This window comes from Empidonax traillii, unplaced genomic scaffold (genome assembly GCF_003031625.1).
Source record: "Empidonax traillii isolate 1590-97213 ecotype Southwest subspecies unplaced genomic scaffold, ASM303162v1 scaffold17:size2698205, whole genome shotgun sequence".
Lineage (NCBI taxonomy): Eukaryota > Metazoa > Chordata > Aves > Passeriformes > Tyrannidae > Empidonax > Empidonax traillii.
In genome coordinates, this window is record NW_020955210.1 from 109570 (window position 1) to 135921 (window position 26352).

At 39.8% G+C, this 26352-nt stretch overlaps 1 protein-coding gene across 1 annotated transcript in view; it reads right to left on the minus strand.

Moving 5' to 3' along the window:
* Positions 1-26352, minus strand: part of RAPGEF5 (Rap guanine nucleotide exchange factor 5) — a 167013-nt gene that overhangs the window by 72268 nt on the left and 68393 nt on the right. Inside the window, exon 9 of the mRNA XM_027895735.1 lies at positions 21046-21171. Coding sequence (XP_027751536.1) covers positions 21046-21171 — 126 coding nt within the window. The remainder of the gene's footprint in view (positions 1-21045; positions 21172-26352) is intronic.

Sequence of the window (26352 nt, forward strand, 5' to 3'; positions counted from 1 at the left end):
TTTTTTTCTGCAGTGGTTACTCTCTCTTTATTTCAGAAAGATGAAAATAAAAATATAGTTATTACTCTACTTCTGTTTAAAATATCACAATGCAAAATGTTTTAAGTGGGCAGACTGTTTTGTAGTTGCATGATCACCAATTTTTCCAAATTTAGGGGAAAAATTACCTCACAGGACTGCAGGACCATCAACAGCAGCTTAAGAATAATAATAAAAAAAAACTTACAGAAGGCTGTGTTAGTTTATTCCACTATAAAATACAGCTCATAGGACAGACACATAACATTTTATTATTTTTTCTCATGTCAGCTTTTGTCCAGTTCATTTTTGTATACTCCAATATCTGTGCTGCTGTTAAATCCACTTTCATAAACATGGGCTAATTCACAGTATACTGGTAGAAACAAAAATCAACTAATGCCTCACACAGTGATTTCTCAGTAACTTCTGACTGGGCTGTAAAACCATAAAACACTCTAAATCTTTTGACCACCATCTTCCTTCAGCAAAAAGCACCCAGGGATTGTACTGAAACTTCCTGGTGGTCTCACACTGAGCTATCACTCTCAGAGATGCACAACAAAAAGCTGACATTCGGCTCAACACAATCTTCCCTGCATTTATCAACTTTGCAAATGGTGGTAAAATGTGCCTGAGCCACAAGATGGGAAAAAAAAATCCTTTGCTGCTGAAGCCAATTTTGAATATTGCATCTGATAATGCACAGAACAAGCCCTTTTAGAAAAACTGTTGGTGCTGTCATCTGCATACTGAGTATCCGCAGCAAAGGCAACGATAATAACAAGTTATCCTTGTAGAGGGGTCAAAAGGACAGTGCTGGTAAGACAGAGATGACAGACAACAGGCATCAGGGAAAAGATTAATATCCCTACACAGTCATACATCAAGGAACTCAATTTTTGCCTGTAATCCCAAAACTGCTGAGAGTAGGATTATTTCTGCTTTCCTTATTACTAAGAAGAAAGAAACCGCTCATGGGAATAGGGCACTGCTAAATGCGAGTCCTTATGTGAGTAGAAAGGCTGCAGTTAGGTCCTAGGGCAAAAAAAAAAAAAAAAGCTCAGTTGCATGATATTCCTAAGCAGGGGTCCTACCACAAGCGAGGTTAGGGGTTCATTGTGCAGGCACTTAAAAACATGAAAAAAGTTTGTGTAGTTACAGAAAGCCAAAGGAAGTGAGAGAAGAGGAAAGTCATGCAGCTTTTCAGAGGATCATAGGATTGTTTATGTTGGAAAAGACCTTTGAGTCCAACCACCAGAAAGTTTACAGTTAAAAAGGAAAAAAACCTTTCATGTTGTTTGGAACACAACAGAAGCATAAAATCCTCAACTGAAATGGGAATCCTGGTTTACACTTCCTTTGGCACACTTTGATGGTGCCATGCTGCAGTACAGTTGAAGACACAGTGTTGGCCATGTCATAGCAGGTTAGCTGCAAGAATGCCCTAAATGGAGAACAAATTGACCATACCCCTGATTGGCCCCCAATTTCCTCCAAATGTATTTGGGGTGAGAACACTTAAAGGATCGGGCTTTAATGAAAGGAAGCAATACCTCTAACACAGGGAAAAGGGCATACTTTCTAAAACAATATAAAAAAAACCATTACTGGTGTCATAACCACTGAAGTAATGTTATCATAACCTTAACACTCCACAATTCTGTCGGATAATGAAAAATGTCTTCTTAAAACAACTGAAGGCTATGCATTTCGGTTTTCTCTTTCTTGGAGCACACACTCTTCATAGCTATTAGTGGGTAAGTTTGACAGCCTGACAGAGAGCTACCACCTTGGCAAGGACGACTGAGGAGGCCTTCTCTCTGTAACACTACAAAAGCAGAGGGGGAAAAAAGGGGGAGGAAGTGGAGAGAAAGAGAGAGAGAGAGAGAGGAAAGACGTGAGGATGGTATTAATATTGTTATCATTCTCTCACAGCTGGCAGGAAAGCACTTACTTGAAAAATACCAGTATATGGAAGAACTGCAGGCTCAGAGCATCTGTATTTGTAGAAAAACCAGCACCACACCAGGGCAAATTAACATGACTGTAGAATGAAAGGGGCAGATGCCAACCATCCCTTCCAGTGGCCTTGCAATTAATGTGGTGGGATGTGGAGCTGATTGGAAACTTTCCAATGTAAATTTTTTTTTAAATACTGAAAAAATATGGATTCACTACTACATTCACTGAAACCATGCCAGAATATGTCAGTCTGAACAGAAAGCAGCCTGCTGGGCTCCTCCCACTGCCTGCACATACTGCCCACCACAGGCTGGTAGGGCTTCTGCATCCCCTGCCACCCAGGAGCTCGACAAGCCTGGATGTCCAGGTCCCAGGGTAAGTGTCAGAGAAATTCAATCTGTATTTATGCCCTAAGAGAGTTTTGCAATTGTATTATTTTCACCAGAATCAGAATTGCAACTTTTTTCTTCCCAAGAATGTAAAGTTTCCTATAGGAGAAAAATGCAAACCCCAGATGCTAATAACATAGCATAGCATAGCATAGCATAGCATAGCATAGCATAGCTAGAACAGAACAGAACAGAACAGAACAGAACAGAACAGAACAGAACAGAATAGAATAGAATAGAATAGAATAGAATAGAATAGAATAGAATAGAATAGAATAGAATAGAATAGAATAGAATAGAATAGAATAGAATAGGAGTATGTAGATGAAACAACAGTTCAATACTTCGGTTACCTGGGGGATACACTGGAAAACACTGAAACAGTGTCTTCCAGGATGTCAGTGGCAGTAGGTCAAGCCTTAACTGCAGAGAAAAGCAAGAGAGAGGTGATATAAAAATTGCAGGACTTATGTTTTGTCCACAAAGGGGGGAGGAGTGCCAAGGATTTAAGAAGGACTGCAGACTTAACCCAGGTACCCCAGGACTGATAACACATACTACTATTACCATATGGATCAGGAAAAGAAAAATGGAAGATAATTGTGTAGATATACAGAAGTTATACTTGAGAATAATCTTAATATCAAAAGGCTGAGATTCTAGAAATTACTGGAATATGAGGGGAAATAGATAACAACTTGATTAACATCTAACAGGACTGGAACTTGATTTCTCTGGCAGCCCCCATACAGCTTTCACTCAAGAATGAAAACTACAGAATACAGCTCATTAACATTAGTGGATTTAATTTATTAATGTAGACTAATATTCACCTTGGTAAGGACACATGTACAAAGGCCTTACAACCTTTATAATGGAAGCAGTGATAAATAAGGTCTCCTGAAGGAATTGAGGACAGATGGCAGTAAATATATGACACTGTCAGCCTTATATTGCTCTAATTACCAGTTCTGGATGCATACAACTTCTAAGTCAAACAGACAAGACTGCTGATCCCTTTCTTTACCTTTCACTCCAATTTATACTCAGGGTGTAGCAAATTATTATTTAAAAAACCTGACTTATCCACTTACTGTCTATTAGAGAAACCTTTGTCTCTTAACTTATGTCCACAGGACCTCTCAATGCTGCCAATGCCACCACTCTAATAAAAATAAAATTAAAATGTGTACACTATTCACATTACAAGCTACAATTACAAACTAGGAAGATTAAAACTTGCCTATTAAACTGAGATGCTACTCATTACATTTATCACTGTAAGGCATATATCCTTTCGTGGAAGCATTATACTCACAGAAGGATGCAGCTAATTTTTCATGAAAAAGTACTCAACAAAGGTCAGGAGTGGGTTCTGGCCTCACAAAAGGCTTAAGATAAACTCTTAAAACTGAGAATACTGTATAAAGCTCAAGCTCATTCTCAAGAACTCCAGAATCAAATTCTCTCAAATACACTGACATTTAACATGGTCTTCAAACAGTAAGTATGAAAAAGCACTGAGTAAAGGAGTAAAAAAAAATCTAAACCTAATGTTTAAAATCAAAACAATTTATTTAACTTATAGACCAACAGTAGTTGTCACAAAGTAGAATTTATATCCTGTGTCTTGGTGGTTGTTTTCAACTAAGCTAGATATAATGCAGTGATTTCTTTTGAGAAAAGCATGAATCACTATGGCTACAATTTTCTTGGGTTTGGATGACAGTTCTAACTCACTCCAAAATTGTCTGAAATCACCAGTCTTTCTGCTAATGCTTTCTAATGGTTCTTTTCTTGCTAATTAATTCATGAATCTAAATCATTCACAGATAGATAAGCCACTAATCACTCGCAGTCTTGATAAGAGATCCTGGGTAGACAGCAATGCATAGAACATGCAATAAAGCTGCCAAAAAAAAAAAGGAAAAAAGAGTTAGACGGAAAAATAAAACTTACTTCTTCCACCTAATAGCAGGAGAGTTCATTCTGCATTTATCACACAGGATAAAATACTCACTGATGTCAACAAATAATCAACTATAGAAATGAGAAAAATCAGCCACTTCTATATGGATGCTTTTTTCTAACATTACATGCACAGAAGGAAATTTAAGATTTTTTGTTCTGGTAAAATATTTGTCATCCACATTTAGCAAAAGTAAAACATAAAAGAATAAGGGAGGTAGGAAAGAAGGGTTAACAACCAGCTATTTTCAGCAACAATTAATTCAAAAGTTAGGTTACAGCACACGAGAAATAAAGAAATTTTATTGCAAGATTACAGTAAGGAAAAAGAAGAAATGTGCTTTGTTGCATGCCTACATAAAGAATAATATTATAAAATGATAAACTTAAAATTTCATATATTGAAGAATAGTGTCACAAAAAATATCAATTACAGTAATATATACAATGACACCATATTCTGAAGTACAATTTTATACTTCCCCCATTTTATGATTTTAAATAATCACATATTGCTTTACTTTTATTTTGTTCCAGATAGAATCATGTACCTACTTCTTAACTGCCTACATGCTCTAAAAATTCAGTATGAATGTTGGGAGTATCCTCTCTGCTTTCTTTAGATAATATAGTCATGGCCAACTTTAAAAGGGAGATAAGTTAGTTATACCAAGGGCAATCTCAACATTTATTCAAGTTATGGAATGAAAAATGCATCGTTACCATGGCAACTGTTAAATCACATGGTATCTGCAATGAGATGCAGGGCATCTAGAGTAAACACTCATCTGTGTGCTTGTGTGGTCTCCTCCACAAGGAATGGTTCCTCTGGGGAGGAACATGCACAGAAGTGTGGCATAGTCCAGATTTCACTGTCTCTTCTGCAAAAAAGTTAATGGAAGTAATCCAAAATGTTATTTTTGCTCAGGGAGATTTAACCAGATCTATCATTAGAATAGGAAGAAACACTGAAAAAAACCAGATCAAACGTTGAATGTTTTGCTAGGATTTGCCTCAACTGATACCATAAAACCTTGCAAATGTCAGGGTGCCTCTCAAACTCACTTGGTACCCTTGTATCAGAAGATCATTCACGACAGCACTAGTTAAAAAAGCCTTCCTGACAGTGTGAAGGCTGCCAGACATGCAGCAGCACATCTCGCCAGGGCCGTGGGAGCTGTTACTGCCTCCAGCCATCTGCCCCTCCCTTCTGAGGGATGTTGCTGCCTCAAAAACAAGGACATCTGATCTACCCTTGAATCCACCCTGATCCAGGCTGCTGCGTGTCTTGCTGGGCTCCGATACTATCATCTAACACACCACCTCTCCCTGGGAGGGCCTCCCTTCCTCCCCAGGAGAGGGGACAGCTCTCTCCAGAATAACCCCCTCAAACCATATTGCTCTACTGCCAGTCCCATCCATAAAGTCTCAGCCCATCCATCAGTCACTGAGCTTTTACTGTACTTCCCTGCTGCCCTTTTCTAGCTCTTCTTCAGCCCACTATCATGCCCACATAAGACTCATTCCCTATCCTTTAAATACACCATGAGGAGCAGCACTGACACCAGGTTCCCAAATAATCTCCCTTGGGCCGCTCCCCTTTTCCTCCCTCAAAGTATCTCCTCCTTCTCGACCTCCTGAGCAACTTGGTGTTACCTAGAGAGAGTGAGAGCCATGCTGTGATGCCACTTGCCAGCTTCTGATATACCCCTGTATGCAAAGGGGCTTCTTCAGCCAACAAAGGCTCCACTGGGGGATACAGTTGTCCACTGACACATATCTTCTGATCCCATTCTCTTCCTCTCACCACATCCCATTACTTTCAGATTGCATAGTAGAGACTACTTAAACACTGCCAACTCCTATTATGCCACCCAAGATATATGGAAACTCTCCTGTCCTCTAATCCTGATCTCCCTTCTCCCATTTCTGGCTTTGATTCCTTCCTGACCTTCATGGCTTTTAACAATTCATATAGCTTTCCACAGGTTTGTACTCATGTATAATCTTAAGATCTCATCTAACCAACTTCTTCCTCCTTACTCAGGAAATTATTTTTATGTCATGTGTCTCATAAACTCACCCTATCTCGTAAGTCCTTCCAGAAATGACTTCTTAAACCTGTTTACTTTGTCATTTCTGGGCTCTTCCTTTCCACATGGTTGGCCATTTGCTATTTGACCTGAACTTTGACAGGTAAGGAGATGCCATGGGTGAAGAAGAGAGATGCTCTGGAATTCGCCAGATGTCACACAGCATTTGAGTATCAGAAAGATAAAATGAGATGTGTGAAAAAATGGCCAGGCCTTAACTCCCTAATAGAACCCTATGGAGAGGGTCACAATATCCAAGTACTCCAGGGAAATAACTAATGATCCTTTCTTCAGTTCAGTCATGTTTCAAGAAGCAATTGCCTGAGTTACTAAGTGCTTGAGACTGCCTCAGTAATTGCAGTGATTTATTTTATACATCATCATAACTACAGCACTAGGTCAGGAGGATATGTGCCTTATAGATGCCTTGAATTTTAACACAGGCATTGGAGGCAATCAGAAACAGGGACCACAATGATTTGAAGGGGGTGAAGCCAAAGTCTTTAAAATCCCATCTAAAACATTAGGTTTCTGTTAGATTTTTAATAAAATGAATTAAATTTTCAGATGATCCCAAGCAGAAGTTGCATACATATTCTTCTACTCCCTTAAAATACAAGTGATCAGAACCTAACATTCCTGAAATTTATTAGGGTTTTTTTTTTCCAGTGTAAGTAATGAATGGTCAGTTTACATTGTAACTACCCACTCAGTAAAGACAAAAACCGAAAACACAAGGCTGTTGTCTCTGACTTATACCTCTCTCTACTCCAGAGAAAAATCTCCCTGTGCAAAGCATGTTTCTTCATCTACCCTTACTCTGTACTGGTGCATTGGCTGCTTGCTAACAGCAAAGAGGGGGATAAGGCTTGTGCTCATGAGCATTTACTTGACATAAAAAGTATGATCTTTACACACAGCTACTCACCTGACCTGCACCAATGATGCTGCACCAAGAATATTTTGTGAGGACGTGTTTGCACAGCAACAGAAGGGATCAGTAAGCAGCTTCTTGGGCATCCCCATCCTCCTGGTATTACTTACACTCCTTTCCATGGTCACTTTTCCTTTTAGCTATGTGAAGCTTCACTGGCACAGGACATTTTTAGGATAATAATAATTTAAGGGGTTGTCATCACCAAAACTTGCAGGCTATTTGAAGATTTTGAAGACAGTTTCTCTCCACCCCCATAAACTTCAAACTTTTTCCCTATGATAACTCAAGTAAAAGCACTGCTAACCTTCAGCACCGTTTTTCCAAGTAATGTGTTTCAAGGTTAACAGTGTAAAAATACTAAACCAACACAGTTTTCAAGGTCAAAACAAAAAATGTAGCAATGATAGTCCACAGTAACTTTCATTCATTTGGTATTCAGGATCATTCTTTCTGAATATCAAATCACAAAATCATTGCTAATTCATCAGATTTTAAGCTTTAGATTATTAAACATTAGACTATGCTAAAAATAAAATGCAGCTTTTTATTTGATCTTATTAAGATGCTTCTGTACAACATGATCTAAGCCTCTAATTATCTCTATCTCTATATTATCTCAATTGTTATTTCAATATAAGCAAATTCATAACAATGCATTTTAATGGGAAATTAAAAAATTCATATACTAAAAAATGGTAAAGCATTAGAAGCCAAAAAGTTGAATGTCAAGATGCTAAAAATGAAAATGTTTCTCTACATTGTGTGTGCCAGGAAAGCAAGAGCTCACACGACATTTGGCAGTGGTTTCCCATGATGAAGCAACTCTTTGAGGATTTCATTTTCGTGAAAGCCCTGGTCTATTTAGAACTAGCTCCTAGCTCCTTGCCCTTAACAATGTAATACAGATAAAGTTCATTAAATATATTGTCTAAGGTAGAAAAGTGAAGAAGTTTTGCTGGAGCAAGCACTTAACCTGTGCATGGGGAAAAAAAAAAAAAAAAAAAGTAAAAGGATTGGAGCAAAGTATTTGTCATAAACGCAAAAGTGATACGGACATATCGTTACTGCACGTTCTGCTGCATTCACAAAACTGAGCAAATGAAGAATCTCCAGGATGGGAAGTATTATTAGATCTTAATCAATAGGATTTTTTTCAAACAGGCTGGGCATTCAACCATTTGACGCAGATCTTTTCCATGCATGAGAGCACTGGAATACTGGAAACTGCAGCATTAATGAATTACAAGGAAAATTGCAATTGCCTATGCTTTTGTAGTCAATTTCCATATTATCATGGTCAAGCAACTTTTACAGCTTTTTGATATTTTTACTGGAATGCTAAGCCTTTATTTCTTCCTACAGCAGGTAAGACATGAATTTCTAACATAATTAAGTGAGTAAATTGCTATTTTTTTAGTTTTTCTATTCTTAGGAGATCCTTAATACATACTGAACATCACATGGATTAAAAACTAATACATTTTAAAACAACAGTTATATGCATGATTTACTGTATAGCTTTTGTCTAATGCAAATATTTACTATTTATATGTCACTGCAATGAAAACAGTATGTGTCAACTGATGAACCAGTAAATACGAGACAGAATTTGAGCACATTGCTACAGCAGTTGAAAAGGAAAATGATGTAGTGAAACTGTATCCTTTTTCTCTCCATTCTACAAAACTAAGTTTTGCACCAGGGAAGAGACAGTCATATCTGTACATATACATATGTGTGTCTGTGTGACAGCTGAGGGTGGGAGAGTGAGAACAGATGAATTACAGGGAACATACGGCCACCCAGTGCAAGAACAGAGCAACTCTGTTCTAAGGATGGCTGCAGATCCCACACAAATTAGCACATATACCCACAGCTCTTTTGTAAAATTGGAACATATTCCTTCAGTTTCTGCATACATTCTACAAGGAAATGTCTAAAATGAAATAAGAGAGGCAGATTTTCAGGGGTCTCCTGAAACTAAACTATAGCTGACACTCTGAGGAAAAAAAAGAATTGATAGGGCCATTTTTAAGAAAGTACCTGATTTGGGTGTCCCACAACAAAAATCTGCCACCTGAAGCCACTTTCATGTGGTTCAGGTGGTCAGAATTAAAAAGGGAAGCTGCTTCAACCTATCTATAGTATCACTCAGCCAGCCAGTGCACTCTACCTACTCAAACATCACATCAGTGTGGGAAAGCATCCTGAGAGCCAAAGTTCACAGCGCTCCTGAAAACAGGGAAGCAGCACTTCCATATACAAACAAGGATCTGAGACACAGATGTTTGGTCATTAACCCCAGGTCTTGGAGGAAGCCCGTGCAGGATGAGGAGCTCCTGAGCTCCTGACACCTCGGCTTCACTGCTCACCCTTCTTCCTCTTCAGAAAGGCAGGTAGTGTGTACCTACATGGAGTTACCAGCAAGATAAGCCAGGGAGCAGACAGCCTGCATCTATTGCTTTTTCTGTCAGCAGGCACTAGATGGAGAGGGGGAAAGGTGACATTCACAGCCTGATGTCCCCAAGGTAGGGGCACAGAAGTTTGTACAGGTCTCAAATGTGATGACCAAGACTCAGGTTTTAATTTCGAACAACTAAAAAGGAGGTTGAAACTTTTCAGAATCTGCTAGATGAAAACCTAAAGCAATCTGAAAAGAGGAGACAAAGTGTCAGAACAGATGGGTCACTAGGAGAAAGCAGCTTCTTTATGTTAACAACTGAGTGTGTGTGTAAATGACTGGTTCTTTCTTCAGTGTGAAAAAAGGTTCCATAAGTAGTCATTGTAAGTGATCATCTTTGCTTTTAGCAAGGTTTGCAGTCTGTTTAATGAATAAATACATACAGCATATGCACACACAGGCAGGTATATCTACAGAAGGAGAACTGGAGGACCATGAGCACCACAAGTCCCCTGGTGGAGAAGGATTCTGCCACATCCTTGGTGAAATCCTGAGAAAAGTCCCAGATGCAGGAGGCCATCACCTACAGTGTGCAGGATTTGATAAGTTCCCAGTGGAGCACTGGGCACTGCTCAAACTCTGCTGGAAGGATCTTGTGATGCCAATGATAAGGAAAGCAGGAAAATCTTCTACCCAGGTTTAATCTACTTATTCTGCCTCTGAGTAAAATAGGAGTAAAGAACTCACTGCAAATAGAGTTCTGTTTAGAAGCCACATGCTTCTTTGACAAAACTTCATCAAATCTAAGAAACCAAATTATTAGCTCAATATAGGTACTGCATATTATTTAGACAGACTGAATTAATGTGTGGATTTCACTTAAAAGATTCAGGTTTCTCACATGAGGAGACAAAGCCAGAGCATTGGTACACTCTCCAGCTGTTTGCCATCCACACAAGGAATCCCAGTCCTGAATATGTCTGCTTTTAGCTCAAAGCTTTGCATATGAGAACCAAAATTATCGTCTCTTCAGTCAGCTCTGATTAGTGTCTTCTATGACCCTGAACACATCAGGTCTCTATTAACTTGCTAAGTGTGGCCAAACAGCATATATTACAAACAGCAAATCAATTTAACAGTTGTATTTGTATCCACATATATGTTTTAATTTTTTCTGTGGTGAATAATCCCCTACTTGCAATATCAAAAGTATTTTGTAAAAAGACCTCGATTGATATTGTATTCATTGAACAAATATTAGTGCTTCTAAAACTAGATTAGACGCTGTGATATTGCAACCAAATTAAAAAGATGATGCACATTTGCATTCTGTGCTTGTCTCCTGCTCTACCAAAAAGGAGCAGGTTTTCCATTGTTTCCCCTAGCACCAGACTAATTAGAAGTACTGCTCCTGATACACCACACATAGGTCTACTCCCCTCACCTCCCAGGGAAAAGGAGATGAAATAAGGGATGGTGCTCTCAGGCAAGCCACTCCAGGTGAGACAGCAGCATCAGCCACTCTGGCAGGGGACAGAGCTGACACACAGCAGCCTACAAAGGCATGTGAACTGTAGGCTCTTCCCTGGATCAAACGGGGCTGTGTACTTCAGCATCACCCCCTGTTCAGGGCTTATTCTGGTTCAGAACTTGGAAATCCATCTAAGATTTGATCTTCAGCAAGCTGTTAAAGGAAATACCAGCTGCTATTCATGCTCTTCCTGAGTTAGGTCATCCTATTATTTTCCCAGTCACCAAATGAGGCTAAAGTACTTTTTCCTGCAACCAGCAATTGCTGCTGCTCCCACACATCAGAGCCTTCCCTGCTCGGATGCTCACGTTCCAGCCAGTGACAAAAAGAACTGGGAACTGCCTGCCACATGATAGCAGAAAATATATTCAAGGAAGGCCACAAGGTCATTGCTAATTTCAAACCCTGTTTCATGTTTCCACATGAAACATCTAATTAAAGCTTTTCACTAGGTAGTTAAAACAAAATCCATGCATATGCACTTGAGACCTCATTTTCATGTGCTGTGAATTAGAACATAGGAGGTGCTGCACACAGCGGTAGGAACACTAATCGAGGAAGGAGAGGGGAATACCTGCTTTGATTTAGAGGAAGACAGTCAGCAAAAATACCACTAATCACCTGGGTTTTCATTCCTTTGCTCTTTGAGCTGCCACATACAACCAAGAAAAATGAATGCAAGTGGTGTATTAAGTGCTACCAAATCAGCGGTCTCCACAGGTGACCGCGTGTCAAGCACATCTTGCAAAATGCCACCACCTTCCACGGCTACAGTGTGACAAAAGCATTAGACCCTAAGGGCTATACCCTGCTCTCACCAAAAAATATCTATTAACATCAGCAGGAGCTGAATTAAACTTTAAAATGCAGGCACGGTGAGTGACAGAATGGCCATAGCAAAAGGACAATTTTTTGAGATTTTAGAGATGTGTCATGATTAAAGTAAATAAATCCCTGAGGGGGTGGAGGGGAAAGAAGTCTACGAAAAATACAAGGCTGAGATGTGCTTACTTTCCTGCTGTGGATGTAGCTTCAGCAGTGGAGGCAGACATAGACCCTTTACAGCTGCCCCTTTTCCAAAAACCCCTCAGTGCAGATAGCCTGACTCTGGTAAGGAGAGGCAACTGAACATAAGGAAAAGGCTAAGTCTCCACACCAGCATGCTCCAGGTCGTCTCCAGAGCATGCCTGCAGGAACAAATACCAGCAAATGCTGGCAGTATTTATTCCAATGAGGTCCTGACACAGGCCTCATTGACTTCGGAGCATCCTGCCACTGGAACCATACTGACCTTAGCATAGAAAGCAGATGGTACTACAGAATTTGCTCCAGTGTAGTTTCTACTCCACATAAGAGCAAAGTTTGAAATGTAGAAATATGTTCATCTATTTAATAACACTAACCATGTATCTTCTGTGTTACTGGCCCAAATCTTCATTTTGCATTGAATCCTTTTAACATGACTCTGATCTCTGGGCCAGCTACCAAATCTTGGACAACTTCCAAAGAAGTTCCATGGTGGACAGCCATCAGCTTCTGGTTTATCAAAAAATTTTCCAGTTATCTTGTATATTTCTTCTCAGCCAGGTCCACAGTATGAGCCAAAGCCAGATGTCCTTGATTGTTTTCAATTCCAAGAGAATAGTCTAGTAAAACAATGAATGACTTAAAAGATCTGCACCACTGAAAGGTGAAGGACAAAATTACTTCTCCTGAATTCCAGAAACTGCTTAGAATTTCTGACTTACATTGGTATGATACACATTCAAAGTATTATCAACTTTTCTTTTTAATCTTGCTGAATTTAGGTAACAAATTTCCTAACTTGACAGAGAGATCTAGATGCCTTTATTATTCAGAGTTCCCAGGACTAGAGAACCACCACACTAGAACTGCGTAGTCCAACTTCCCATGAGAAACAGTACTCCTGTCCTCTCCCTGTTTCTGGAGGCTGACCTCCACTCATTATTCACACCCTTCTTTGTGCATGCATGCCCTCATGAAGCCACATGGTGAAGCACAGGATCTAGATTAAAATAATGACTGCTGAAAAAAATGCAAGGACATTTCATTTGACACAGTTCCACTTCTGGATTTTATAAGTCACAAGGCTTTTGTGAATGAAGGAGGATGGCTGTATTTCATCAGGAGCCTGCATGGGTCATCCCTGACACCGTATCTCATTCTCACCCCATATCCAGGTCCCCATAATGTGAAGGAAACTGAACTAGTTGGAAAATAACCCCACAAAAAGGTGTATTTATTTTATTTTTCAGCTTCATTATTCCCTGTGTCTCTTCATAAAGCAGCACTACATGGGACAGCCCAGGGCTGGGGACAAGCCTTTGGGGCAGTACAGCCACTGAAGCAATGCCCAAGGACCCAGAGTCTGTGTAGTGACTGCAACTGCTTGGCCTTGCCTCAGCTATGCTAAGGATTTTAAAAAATATCACCCTGGCCCTCAGCAGTTCAAAGTCCAACCCACCTCCAGCTTGCTTGGGATCCCCAAACCATGTAAAAAGGATCCCAAAGCAATTAATCAACATTCATTAACCACTGCAGGTTTTATGGTACTGTTCAAGGTCCCACATATTTGAGACCCCCTTTTATACCTGGTAAATAAAGGTGCAGAGAAGAAGCAAGATTTGAAGAAAGTTATTTTTTAAATAACTGGTGGAGTCAAAAATAAAAATTCAAAGCTCTGGCTTTCAGGTTTTAGCCTGCTAAATACCATTTGCCCTTTTTACCCCTTTCAGCCCAGGAGCTAAGGTATTGTCCCATACAAGAATGAGTCACCATTCCACACGAAAGAAAGCCCAGCACGCAAAATGTGTATGTGGAATTTCCTTCCATACAAAGTAGTTTAATGTTACAGAATAAATCAAAGAGGAGAAAATTAGGCTTTCTTTTCTTTTAAACAGTAGGCCAAGCATCTGGAGGAAAGTATTGTGGGAATATGTAACTTGACTCAAAAGGAAAACAGGGAGGTTTCCAGTAAATGTGTTCCTATACTATGCTCACAAGATATCATGTGAGCACAAGTATGACTGCAGAGCTTCTATTTTACAGGGAGAAGGGCCTTTCACCACTATTTTGCAACCCTGGCAAGAGGACGTTCTCCTCCAAAACTCTGGCCACATTAAATAGGAATAGTGAGGCCTAACAAAAGGAATGGTAAGTCTTTTGAAAAGTATATAGCAAATAAAAATACTTTTCTCGTTATTTTAACAGAAATGCTGCAGAAGACTGAAACAAAGCTTTTGCTAGCATGCAAATGATCATAGTCCTACATCTGAGCAGGAGGAGCCTTAATTCTGGGGAAATTTTTCCATTTCAAAAATGGAAATGCCTGTGCCTGTTCTGCACCCAAAAAAACACACACCAAAAAAAAAAAACACGCACAAAAAAACCCCACAAACACAAAACAAACAAACCACACAAAAAAAAAAAAAAAAAAAAAAAAAAAAAAAAAAAAAAAAAAAAAAAAAAAAAAAAAAAAAAAAAACCAAAAAAAACACACCTAGGACCTGTAGAAGTCTTTTCTTCTCAGAAGATAAAGAGGTTGGCTTACGAGGAACAGGTGATCACCTTGGGCTATGCATTCATTCCAGCAGATGAAAGATCAGCCATCTGGAATAGGACACTCTCTCCAGAACAAGACAGAACTAGATTCAAGTCCCTGTTCCCCTGATTCAGACCAGAGACCTGAACTTCAGCTTACCTCCACAGCAAGCATGTACATACCTCTTAATCACTCTTACTCAATACAGAGATCCAAACTGACAACCTCATTGATAGGTTCATTTTTTTCTTGGCTTGTAGTTGAAGACTAAAACAAAATTGCAAAATATCATCTTACCCTGGTATAGCTCTCTCTGCAGATCCAAGAGGTACAAAGAGAAATAGCAATCTCCTGTGCTAACACGCTAAACCTATTCTATTTAAATGACTTTAGACACCCATACCACCTCATAGCTATTCAAGCCATGAAAGTTCCTGCAAAACTGTGCTTTAGTTGTTCTACAGTTGTGCATAGTTGTTTAATTATGCTAAACCGTGTATACTTGTGTCCACTTGATCCACAGCTCTGCAAGAGATACAGAATAGCTGCCAATACTGAAAAGCAGTAAATCTGTACTCAAGATATCCAATAGATCTGTCCAGACAGAGCAGATACAACAAAAATGATGACTTTTTTAGAAAGTAAAGCACAGATTTCAGTCACTGCCTGTATTCAGATGCCATTTGATAACAATGTTTTAAAGAATATTTTTCCATCGGAGCCCTGATTATTGACCATGAGTCCAACAGTATATCAGTATAGTGCCACAGCTTTGTCTAACAAAAGCTAACAAAAACAGCAGCTCTGGACTTGTCCTGACAGTCATTCTTGTCTCCAGCCGGACAGGTAGATGCACCCTAAAATAACCTTGGTGTGTCATGGCTGGAATTTCCTTATGAAATTCCTTGGTCATGAGTAATCTATACAACCCAACGCTCTAAGTCGTTAATCTTCTGTTGTTGTAAGCCTTTTAACAGCTTCGGCTCAACCACTAACCTGCTTCAATGAGCAAATCATCTGTCTTCTTAATGAGACCACTGATTACAAAAGTTAGTACCCAGTAAATTAACAAAACTGTTCTTCAGGATCTGTTGTCCTTCTGAAAACATATTTGCCTTCTATAATATATCTCTTTCATCTTGAACTGTCACAGAATCAATACATTCAAGCTGTATGTGCTTATATGCTTTTAAATAGTAACTCTAATTAATATGTACATTAATCTGTAAAGGGATTACAGGGCGGATTTAGGAAACGTTTCCCTCTCTACCAGTGCAGGGAAGTACTGGTAGAGCCTCAGACTAGAATATAATTTATATAGTTGAATAAAGAAATTCATATTCTTTAGTTCCCTAATGAGCACATTAGAGAATCTTAAATTTCCTTTGAACATTACTGTCAATTTGTAAACAGCTTATTCGGTTGATCTGACCATGAAAATGATACTATAATCTAAAGAATATTCTCACCATGTTGCTGGGGTGAAAAGCACTTTTCCAACTTTACTAAGACAGTGACACTATAAACAGATGTGATTTTCTTGAAGAGTGCAACACTACATTGAAATAATAACTGGAAACACTGTACAAATAGTTTCACACCTCCTATAAAACCATAATTTAATTGAGTTATAGTTGCTTAAAAGGAGTTTCAAAACTATGGTTTAGTGCAAATATGGCTCAAATGCATCTCAAATGGGTGCTGGAGGAAAAAAAGCTATGATAAATTGCTTCAAATGGCTTTACATATGGAACTTGATTTCTATATTATAATTAATGCTAATAATAAGCAAACATCTCAAAAGAAGAGGGCTCATTTTATAGCTGAATATTTCAATACAGATTTTTCATCTATTTTCTGTCAAAGCAAATTTTTAAAGGGAATGAAATATTTAAATTACATACAAATACAAATATCCAGTTTAACTTTTCCCTAGGCTTATGAGTGTGATTTGCATGTAATGATTAAATTAGAACTGCAAGCTTGCACAGTTATTTTTACTCTAGCCCACATCTGATACTAAAATAATTTCTGTGTGTTTTAGAGAACCATCTTGTTTTCTTTACTTGTCAGTACATTGTATCTCATTGCAGAAATTCAACAGCAAGAGAAGAAGCTTATCTTCCTATTTAGAATCTTATTTAGTACTATTTACTTTCTACTCACTAGCGAAGCTGAAGTTTAGGAAACCTAACACATATGGTAGGTTCAGTGCCTTAATTAAGCACCTTATTCTAACACATTATCAAGTGGGAATGGGGAAAAAAATCACTTTAATTTAGTTTTTGTTTTTCTTTATGAGTCTGTGAGTACCACTATGGTTAGAGCACTTTACAAGCACTATATTCATCAGAGAAGAAGTTGGCACTGTGAGCTACGGAGGAACACCAGTTCCAATATAGCAATCTAACCAGGTCACTGTCAGCTTCCAGTGCCAAAACCAACTAAGCAGCTCACATATAACAGAGTTTGAGCACAGAACTTTTCAATTTATATGGCTTTTTCAAAGCTGTTTTTTTCATTCAGACCATAAATCTGAAAAGGAATGAGAGCATACCAGAAAACTGAAACAAAAGCAGTAGGGACTTCCTGATAAGGGTACTTAAAGTATGAAGTACAAATATATGCATGTACATTATGTATATGTATACATCCCCCAATTTTACACCCTCCAGAACACAGCCAGACTAAAGGAATCCCTTCTTCCACCCACTATAGTTCCAAACTGAGCTTTCCTCCTGTAAACCACTCAGCTGTCATGTATTTTCCCTCTTCCAGACCATCTGCTTTTTCTGAGAAAAAATAATTATATTTAATCTCTTTCTGAATTATCAATCCAAACCAATTCATGTTTTACCTGCCCCCTGTGGACCACAGACCTCCAACAACCACACCTCAAAGAATACTTTTAGCTACTTTTTCTGCCCAAAAATCTCTTGTGCATCCACATGTCACATCTGCCTTCCCTAAGTGAATCACTAACTTCTGTCCTCAAACTCAGATGAAGATAGTGACTATATATTTGAATGGCAGGAGAGCTCAGCAGTCCTCTTAGTCATCCAGTCTAGCTCCCCATCACACTCCACACCTCATTCACTGTATAGGAAATGGAGTTACTGGGGTAGTTAGTACCAAATTCTGTGATTAGGCTGAGAACCCTTCCCTCTTTACAGGAAAGTACAAGAATCATCAAAACCCAATTATAGTACATTTATTTTTGCTATTGATGCTGGAAATCCATGCAAGGTTGTACTAATCTGAAGAGACCTGCTTTAGAAACACAGTGGGTAGCACCAAAGGAGCCCCTAATACCTTTCCCTTCACATGCCTGGGACACAGTACTTGTAAAGAGGAATTATGCATATGCACAAGTCTAACCACACATTCAAGTTGGGGTTTTGAGGGTTTTTTCATAATTCTAGAGAAGGACAAACTAGAACTCTGCTTCTGGCAAAATGCCCCATTGGTCATCTCGGAAAGAGCAGCTTTACTTCCAGGCAGGTTTTAAAGCCCCCAGTTTTGAACAGTGACATTGGCCCAGGCTGACAGAAACACACAGCCCTGCAAACTAGCAGCATTTCTGCTTCACTATGGGCTGCCAAGAGGCCAACCCAGCTAGCAAGCTCTCCAAGTACAGGGAGAGCAGCCTGGCAGGGTGTTCAGGCATCTGATTTACAGAGTGCATGCCATCCCTTTGAGGAAGGCAGATCATCCAAGAAAACACAGTTTGAGCTCCCCAGGAGGGAAAGCTGGTGAAAGCTTTAGTGCATGGTTACTTGATGAGAAATGAGGGTCCTGTGGAAAACATGCAGAACATATCCATTTCACTCCTACGCTGAGTGCCCATCACTCTGTGTTTCTAAGAAAGCAATGTAAAAGTAAGCTATGCTTTTAAAAATAATAAAATGTAAAATGGACATGTTACACATAATAAGAACACCACACCCTGAACATGCTGTTCCTCTAACATTTGCAGTGAGCCCAAGGGACTGGGTAGTAAGCCAGTGCCAATGAATCTGCCATCACTTTTGTAGCAGCAGGATGAGATGGGAAGGTCTGAAAGCCTGTATCCAAGCAGCACTCACTACAATTCAGCCTGCTGCTTTTCTCCTTGGAAAGGAGGGGGAATGGCTGCCTGAAACAGTGAACTCTGCCCAGCCAGTCAAATCCTGACACCTGCACGTGCGCCGGATCAGCTCTCAGACCACACGGGAGGAAGGGAGGGAGAGGAAGGGATGGAAGCTCACAGCTTCCTGAACGTATGCAACCCACTGCCCCTCCACAGCAATGTGTGCATTTTCCCAGGGAAAGTTAGTTACCTGAGTCAGCTAAACTGAGAAGCTATGACAAACCTTACCCATGTTCAGCAGTGCCTTCTTGGTGACTATTTCTAATGAAATCAATAGTCTAGCTGGGGGCTTAGCAAATACACCCTCACTGCAAACTCTACGTCTCTCTTAAATCCGGGCATGGGCCGCCTGGACTGAAGGGAAGAGACATCAACCCTCATTCTATAATAACCAGTAAACTGTAGACTGGGAGAGGAAGCACATCATGATTTATTGTTGCCTGCACTAGCTGTAAGACATTCCCTACCCAGAAATAAAGGGCAGATGAGGAATGACCTGGGCTTCTGCAGTCTCTCAGACAACATTTCTCTTTGCTGTCACCTCTAAAAGCATATCCTCAAAGTCTAAAGGCATATCCTTGTCTCGGAGCAGTAACTGCTGCATTATACTGCTTAGGATGGATATGAGCAGATTGCTCTAGCTCCTGCTAAACTGAAGTCACTCATCTAAATAGCAGCAATTGCTAAGTACCACACTTTTCAAAAGGAGAAGAAAAGCCGAGTGCTTCTTTCCTTTCCATTTTTGGAACTGTACTGTAATCTGTGCAGCTACAGAACTGCAGCTGACACCACAGCAGCCTTTGCAATGACTGGAGTAAGCAGCAAAAATATCCACTGAATTTTTGGAGTATCAGTCCCAACATTCCCCTTTCTTCTATGCCCATGTACCTGTAATCTTGGTTCCAAATCCTGAAACACAATAGAAACCTTCCCTGGCTTAAAATCTTCTTTATTGAAGCATCTAAACTTTTAATTGTGCTTTGTGGGTAGACTTTAAAGATATTCGGAAATTCTGCCAGATGTCCATGGCTAGCAGGTCAGCTGGGGAAACGTTTAATCTTGGAGATTTAGCCTGGCTAATTACCCTCCTCACTTCTGCACACCTACTGATACAGTTACCTATTTAACTACACCAGACCAGACCTTATATGCAGCCAAACAGAACAGCATGAAGCTCTGAAATAAGATTTCATCATTCTCTTTCCTTTGTGCAGCTTTATTTCAGTAGGAATGAGCTTGCAGATGAGCTGAAAAGTATTTCTTTTCTAAAGCACACACCTTTTTTCTCCTGTCCAATGAACAGAATATGGAATAAATTACATATACAAAATGGCAAGAGACATGAGGACTAGGTGGGATTTTTTTTGTTTCTTGCAGTTATTATCCTCTGCACCTTTAGATGAATATGCAATCAGAATAGAAATCTTTACTAAGAGAACAAAATTAGGAGACATTGTGCTATAAGCAGAGCAGTCAAGTTTCAGTGCATTTTCAATCCAGTTATTAACAACTGAATAAATGCTTTCAGAGGCATTAAACAGAATGCTGCTTTCTTCAGTGTAACTTTTGATTGAAAACACAATTTAAAAGAAAAAAAAACCCACTGAATTCCCTATCCAGACCATTCTTTTTAATTCACACTGAGAAGTTCCAGCCAATACTTGCATCCAAATATACCAGCAATAAAGTAATTTTAAGACAATTTAAAGTAAGTACTTGATACACTCATATACCTTATACATTATTTAAATACACTCTAAAACCCAACAATTTGGTAAAAAGCATCCTGAAATCATCTGCTATATCCTATGCGTGTAAGATATTAATAACAGCAACTGACAGCTAATGACAACATAATAATTTAAGTGTGTTGACAATTATTGACCTAAACGCACTTCAGAGAAATGTAAATGCCAGAGGAGAACAGTTACAGCTCCATGACTAATGTGTGCCCTGGATTCTGACCATCAGCTTTACTATTTCAGTTTTGTGACCTAAATCTCCCTCCCCAATCAGAAGAAAACAAAAAAACCCAAACAAGAAATGTCTTACTTGTTCTGCCTTCTCCAGCAGTTTTCTATCCGCCTGCAAAAACTGGCAGTTCTCTCTCGCCAGCTTCTGGACCAGCTCAATCCGTCCGATGTCATCTCTTCCCTGAAGCTTGCATAAAACTCCTGCCTTAAGGGTGGGAGAAAGAGCAAACAAATACTTAAATCCACAATCCCAGGACATGACACCGCCAAAAATTTCAACCTTAAAAGAAATGCATCTGTTTTCTCATATTTGCGGTATTCCAGTGCCTCTTGCTGAATGCAAACAAGTCACTGCTTCCCGGGAAACAACTGGATAGGAGTGGAGGCACATCTGAATCTCCAAATGTATCTACTTTGGAGGGAAGAAGGCAGGGCTAACTAAATCAACCTCTCCTCTGAGTGCAACTATCAGATATGCTGTGTTTTATTTGTTCCTGTCAGCCTGTTTCCTGTTACATAAGAGAACAAGAGCAAGAGGTTAAAAACTCATGGGAAAGTTAGCCAGGAACAGCCCTGGAAAAAGGATGAAGTGCAACAAAAGGCAGTCCTAAAAATAACAGGCTACAACTCCCTCTGCTCCCAACCCAGCCATTTTTCTCGTATTCAAGATTCGAGAGTTAAAAGATAAGTTGCGTTACATTTATTTATTCCGTAAATAACAAACCAATACCTCTTGATTTTGTTTAAGAAAGAAAATTATATTTGCTTTAAAAGCTATGTTAGAACTATTTTTTTGGCTAATATTCTGACAGTTATTCAAGTTATGCTGATAGTGTTTTCACAAAACATTCAGCACTGCTTGTTTTCTAAAAATGACATATATATAAAGATGGATTCATGCTGGCACACAGGTATAACAGAGACCCATTGCAAAGTTAGTTGATACGGGCTAAATTGCTCCCTGCAAAGTCAGTGGCTAATATCACTGTCCATGCTTTGGTCACAGATACAGCCTCTGCATAACTGAGACCTGGCACAATGATACCACACAGCTTTTATTAGCCCAGGTGTTTCCCGTGGGAACAGCATATGCTTTGGGAAGGCCCATCATGTGGCACAGCTATGGTATAAGACTTCAAAGACAATCCGCAAATAAACATTTTTTCCCCGCTTCCTCCACCATTTTCTTGCTACTATTTATCATGAGTTTAAATAAATATCTATCTACTCCAAAATTCACAACACATCTTGTGAGTCAGGTCTAAAAGCTGGGGATGCCCTGACTGCGAAACCCACAGTGTCATGTAGGCTCTAATCCTCTGGCCTTAAGAAATTCCTGCCCATGAAGGTGTGACAGTGCTCACCCAAACAATCCTACAATCTGCTGCTTTCTCCAAGGAAGGGGAAAGTGGGGTTTAAGATTTCTTCAGCTGAAGAAGAAAACAAATCCACTTTACGAATAAGTGTTTTAACATTGATGGAAAAAAATAGGCTTCATGACCAAGTACAAAGAGTCGTCCTTACTGAATTAATTGAAATAAATTTGTACCCGCCTACGTTCTTCCAGTCTGGATGAAGACATCTCCTCAAAGCCTGTATAATATACTTCAGCTCTGGTGAAGGAAAGGATTTCAGATACAGCCTGTACAGCCTGTAGCCTGCATGTCCTGTGCTCTTCCTGAGTCCAGCCTCCTGAGGAAGCCAGCTTTCCCATGTGACTGGTTTGAAGGTCAGAAATCCACTGAGAACAGAAGGAACTGCATTGCCTAATCTCAAGGCCCTTACATTTTCTATGAGATTAGTGCCTTATCTTCTAAATCGAGGACTCTGGTTTGTAAACCAGTTCGGACACAGCATTATCACCTGTAGATCAGCACTAAGACTGATTTTATAAAATGTGGAAGACCATAGTGAACTAGATGTCCAGACTTGTTTAACCAATAGACAAAAAGAGGTACTTAGGAAGAGAAATTTTTTTTACTCTACAATAGACATTTTAAAATGGTCAAATTAGTTGTTTCCTAATATTGTGCTTTATCTCAAGGAATTTAAACAGGAAACCTAAGACTGGGAAGAAGTCTGATGTCTGTGCTTTGCAACACTTTGATGGCTTGGGGACATCAACTAGAGCCAAACCTGCTTTTTTCACGGCTGAAGGATGCTTCTAGCAGAGAGTGTTATGCCTTGTGCTGTAACCCCAAGGGCTTGTAGGCTAAGGATGACCCAAAGTGTTATGGCCCACTAGAGCTTTGGGACTATAAATATTTAGAGTATCTCTGGATCTGGGATCTTAGTACTGTGGAGGCACTTTATACACCTTCATGTTGTGCTGTCATGGTTTAGGAATGGTACTCCCCAGTTTAGTGCTCCCACTGTGATGCTCTAAACCACATGCCACTTGCTCACTCCCTCCTTCCCTTTCACCTCCCCCTCCCTCTCTGCAGTGAGATGGAGAGGAGAATTGAAAACACACAAGGTAAAGATCACAGGTTAAAATAAGAACAATTTACCAGAAACAGCAATGAGATAGGAAAACGAACAGTAACACCAACATTACTGACAGAGGGTACAAGAAATTAATGATTCCCACAGAAACTCACCAACAATAGACCATATCTGACTGCTCCCTCTGCCATGCTACACTGACCTGAGCAAGCTCCAGGTCCTGGCCATGGCCATACACCCTCCTGGCTACTGTAAAAATTAACCCTGTCCTGGCTGGAACCAGGACACGTGCCCAAACAAGGCAGGCATGACCTACAAGTGGCATATGAGTCCCTGCTGAACAAATATTTATTCATCTTCAGTGTATGAAGAAGCAAAGCCCAATGGTTAAAGCCACTTATGTTAAGAAGAAGGGGGATTTCAGTTTTGGGGTAACAGTTGGTTTCAGTATGTTCAAATGGAAGCCAGTTGATATAATCCTTTGGGATTTCAGTAAAGCTTTCAGTAGTGTCTCTCATCATATCCTTCTGAACCAAATGTCCAGCACAGCTGGATAAACATGTCATGCAGTAGGTGAGCAAGTGGCTCATGGGTTGAACACAGAGGGTAATAGTGAATGGGAGAACATCAGACTGGTGACTTGTCACTAGTGGGGTTCCTCAGGGCTCCATCTTGGGCTCTGTGCTCTTCAACATCTTCATACATTAACTGGACACAGTACTGGAAGGGATACCGAGCAACTTTGCAGATGACACGAAACTCAGAGGAGCTGTTGACTCCTTTGAAAGGAGGGAGGACCTGCAGAGAGACCTCAGCAAATTAGAGGGCTGGGCAATCACCAACCATATGAAATTCAACAATGGAAAGTGCCAGATTCTGCACCTGGGATGGGGCAACCCCTGATGTACATACAGACCGGGGAATGAGATGATGGAAAGCAGTGCTGTGGAAAGGTACCTGGGGGTCCTGGTTGACAGCAAGTTGGATGCGAGTCAGCAGTGCCCTGGCAGCCAGGAGGGCCAACCATGTCTCAAGGGGGCATCAGGCAAAGCATCACCAGCTGGTCAAGGAAGGGGATTGTCCCGCTCTGCTCTGCACTGGTGCAGCCTCACCTTGAATACTGTGCGCAGTTTTGGGCAAAGATATTAAGCTCTTGGAGAGTGTTTAAAGGAGGGCAATGAAGATGGTGAAGGGCCTTGAGGGGAAGCCATATGAGGAGCGTCTGAGGTCACTTTGCCTGCTCAGCCTGGAGGAGACTGAGGGGAGATCTCATTGCAGTTACAACTTCCTCATGAGGGGAAGAGGAGGGGCAGGCACTGATCTCTTCTCTGTGGTGACCAGTGACTGGACCCCACGGAATGGCCTGAAGTTGTGTCAGGGAAGGTTTAGGTTGGATATTAGAAAAAGGTTCCTCCCCAGAGGGTGTTTGGGCACTGGAACAGGCTCCCCAGGGAAGTGGTCACAGCACCAAGGCTGTCAGAGTTCAAGGAGCAATTTGGATGATATTCTCAGGCATGTGGTGTGACTTGGGGATGCAGGGATAAGAGTTGGACTCGGTGATCCTTGTGAGTCCCTTCCAATTCAGTATACTCTGTGATTCTATGAATACTTTGAACACATGGGTCTTGCTCTTTTTCATCACTTGCCCTCTGCCTCTGTTCACACAGAGCGTATTACTGCCTTCCACATGGATGAGCATCCCAGGGAAGAAATAACTCTAAATGCAAGCCCATTAGCACTGCCACAAATATGGTCTGTATTCAAGTTGACAATTTCATTGAAGAATCATATTGTCCTATTTCAAATAACCACCAAGTACAAACACTACATTTTAACATGTCCCCTTCTCCCTTAACAGCTCATTAATTGAAAGAATTGAAGAACATGGAAAAAAAAATATTTTATTTGGTTTCAAGAGGATAAAATATTTCTCGGAAGGTTTAAAGTATTATTAAGTTAATTGTACAGGCTTGGCTCTGGGAGTAAAGAAAGAACTTGAAATAAAAACAGCTAAACATGTTTTTTCATAATTAAGAAGAAAGCTATGAATCCTTCCCTTTTAATTCTGATTTCCTCACTTAGGTTGACTTTCCACTATAAGTTTTTCTGCTAAATACTCCTAAGAAACCCTCTAGGTCAATTAAATAATTAATTGATGACAGCTTCTAAAAACTGGTTTGTAAGATGTTGACAGTCTCTGATTACTGGTCATTTTCACTTGTCAATATAAATTTAATTTTCAAGCAATACTTTTGAAGCTATTAGACAAAAGTCAAGTCACCCTACTTGCAAAGTGCAACTCTGATTTTATTTTGTGCAGGCACATCCTCTCTAAAACCCTGCATGCCCAGATGTCCTTGCTTAGTTCTGTAATTCATGTAGACCAGAGATACAAATACTAACCTACGTGAAGGTGAAAATCACAAAGCTGCATAGTTTAACTGGCTTTAACTTAATGAATGATGAAAGAATATAGGAGTTTTACAGTAAGGCTTTACTACCATTCATGGCTCAAAATTACTACAATTAAATGTGTTTATGCGATATTTGAAATTAAATAAAAAAAATTAATGGAAATTAAATCAAATTAGTCACTACTAAGGTTGAAAAAGTGAAGATGCTGACAACACTTCTTCTGTTTCAGCACATCCATTGGAAACATGGTAACAATGACACAGAGGTGATTTAAGACACCCCTAGGCACAGGATGGGATCTTTTATTTACATTGTTTACAGCACGCTTGCCTTAAAAAATCCCCAAAACAATTTTTTTCCACACTTCTACCAGTTTTGTCAACTAATTCCAATGTAAATCAAGCTTCTGTTCCACAGAGCAGTGTTGAGAGTGGATACCACACCCTTCAACTCTGTTAAAGGCTTATGGTGGTTTGGTTTTTTTCCACTGTACCTTTATCTCCTTCTGTGGCTGGTGAAAACAACA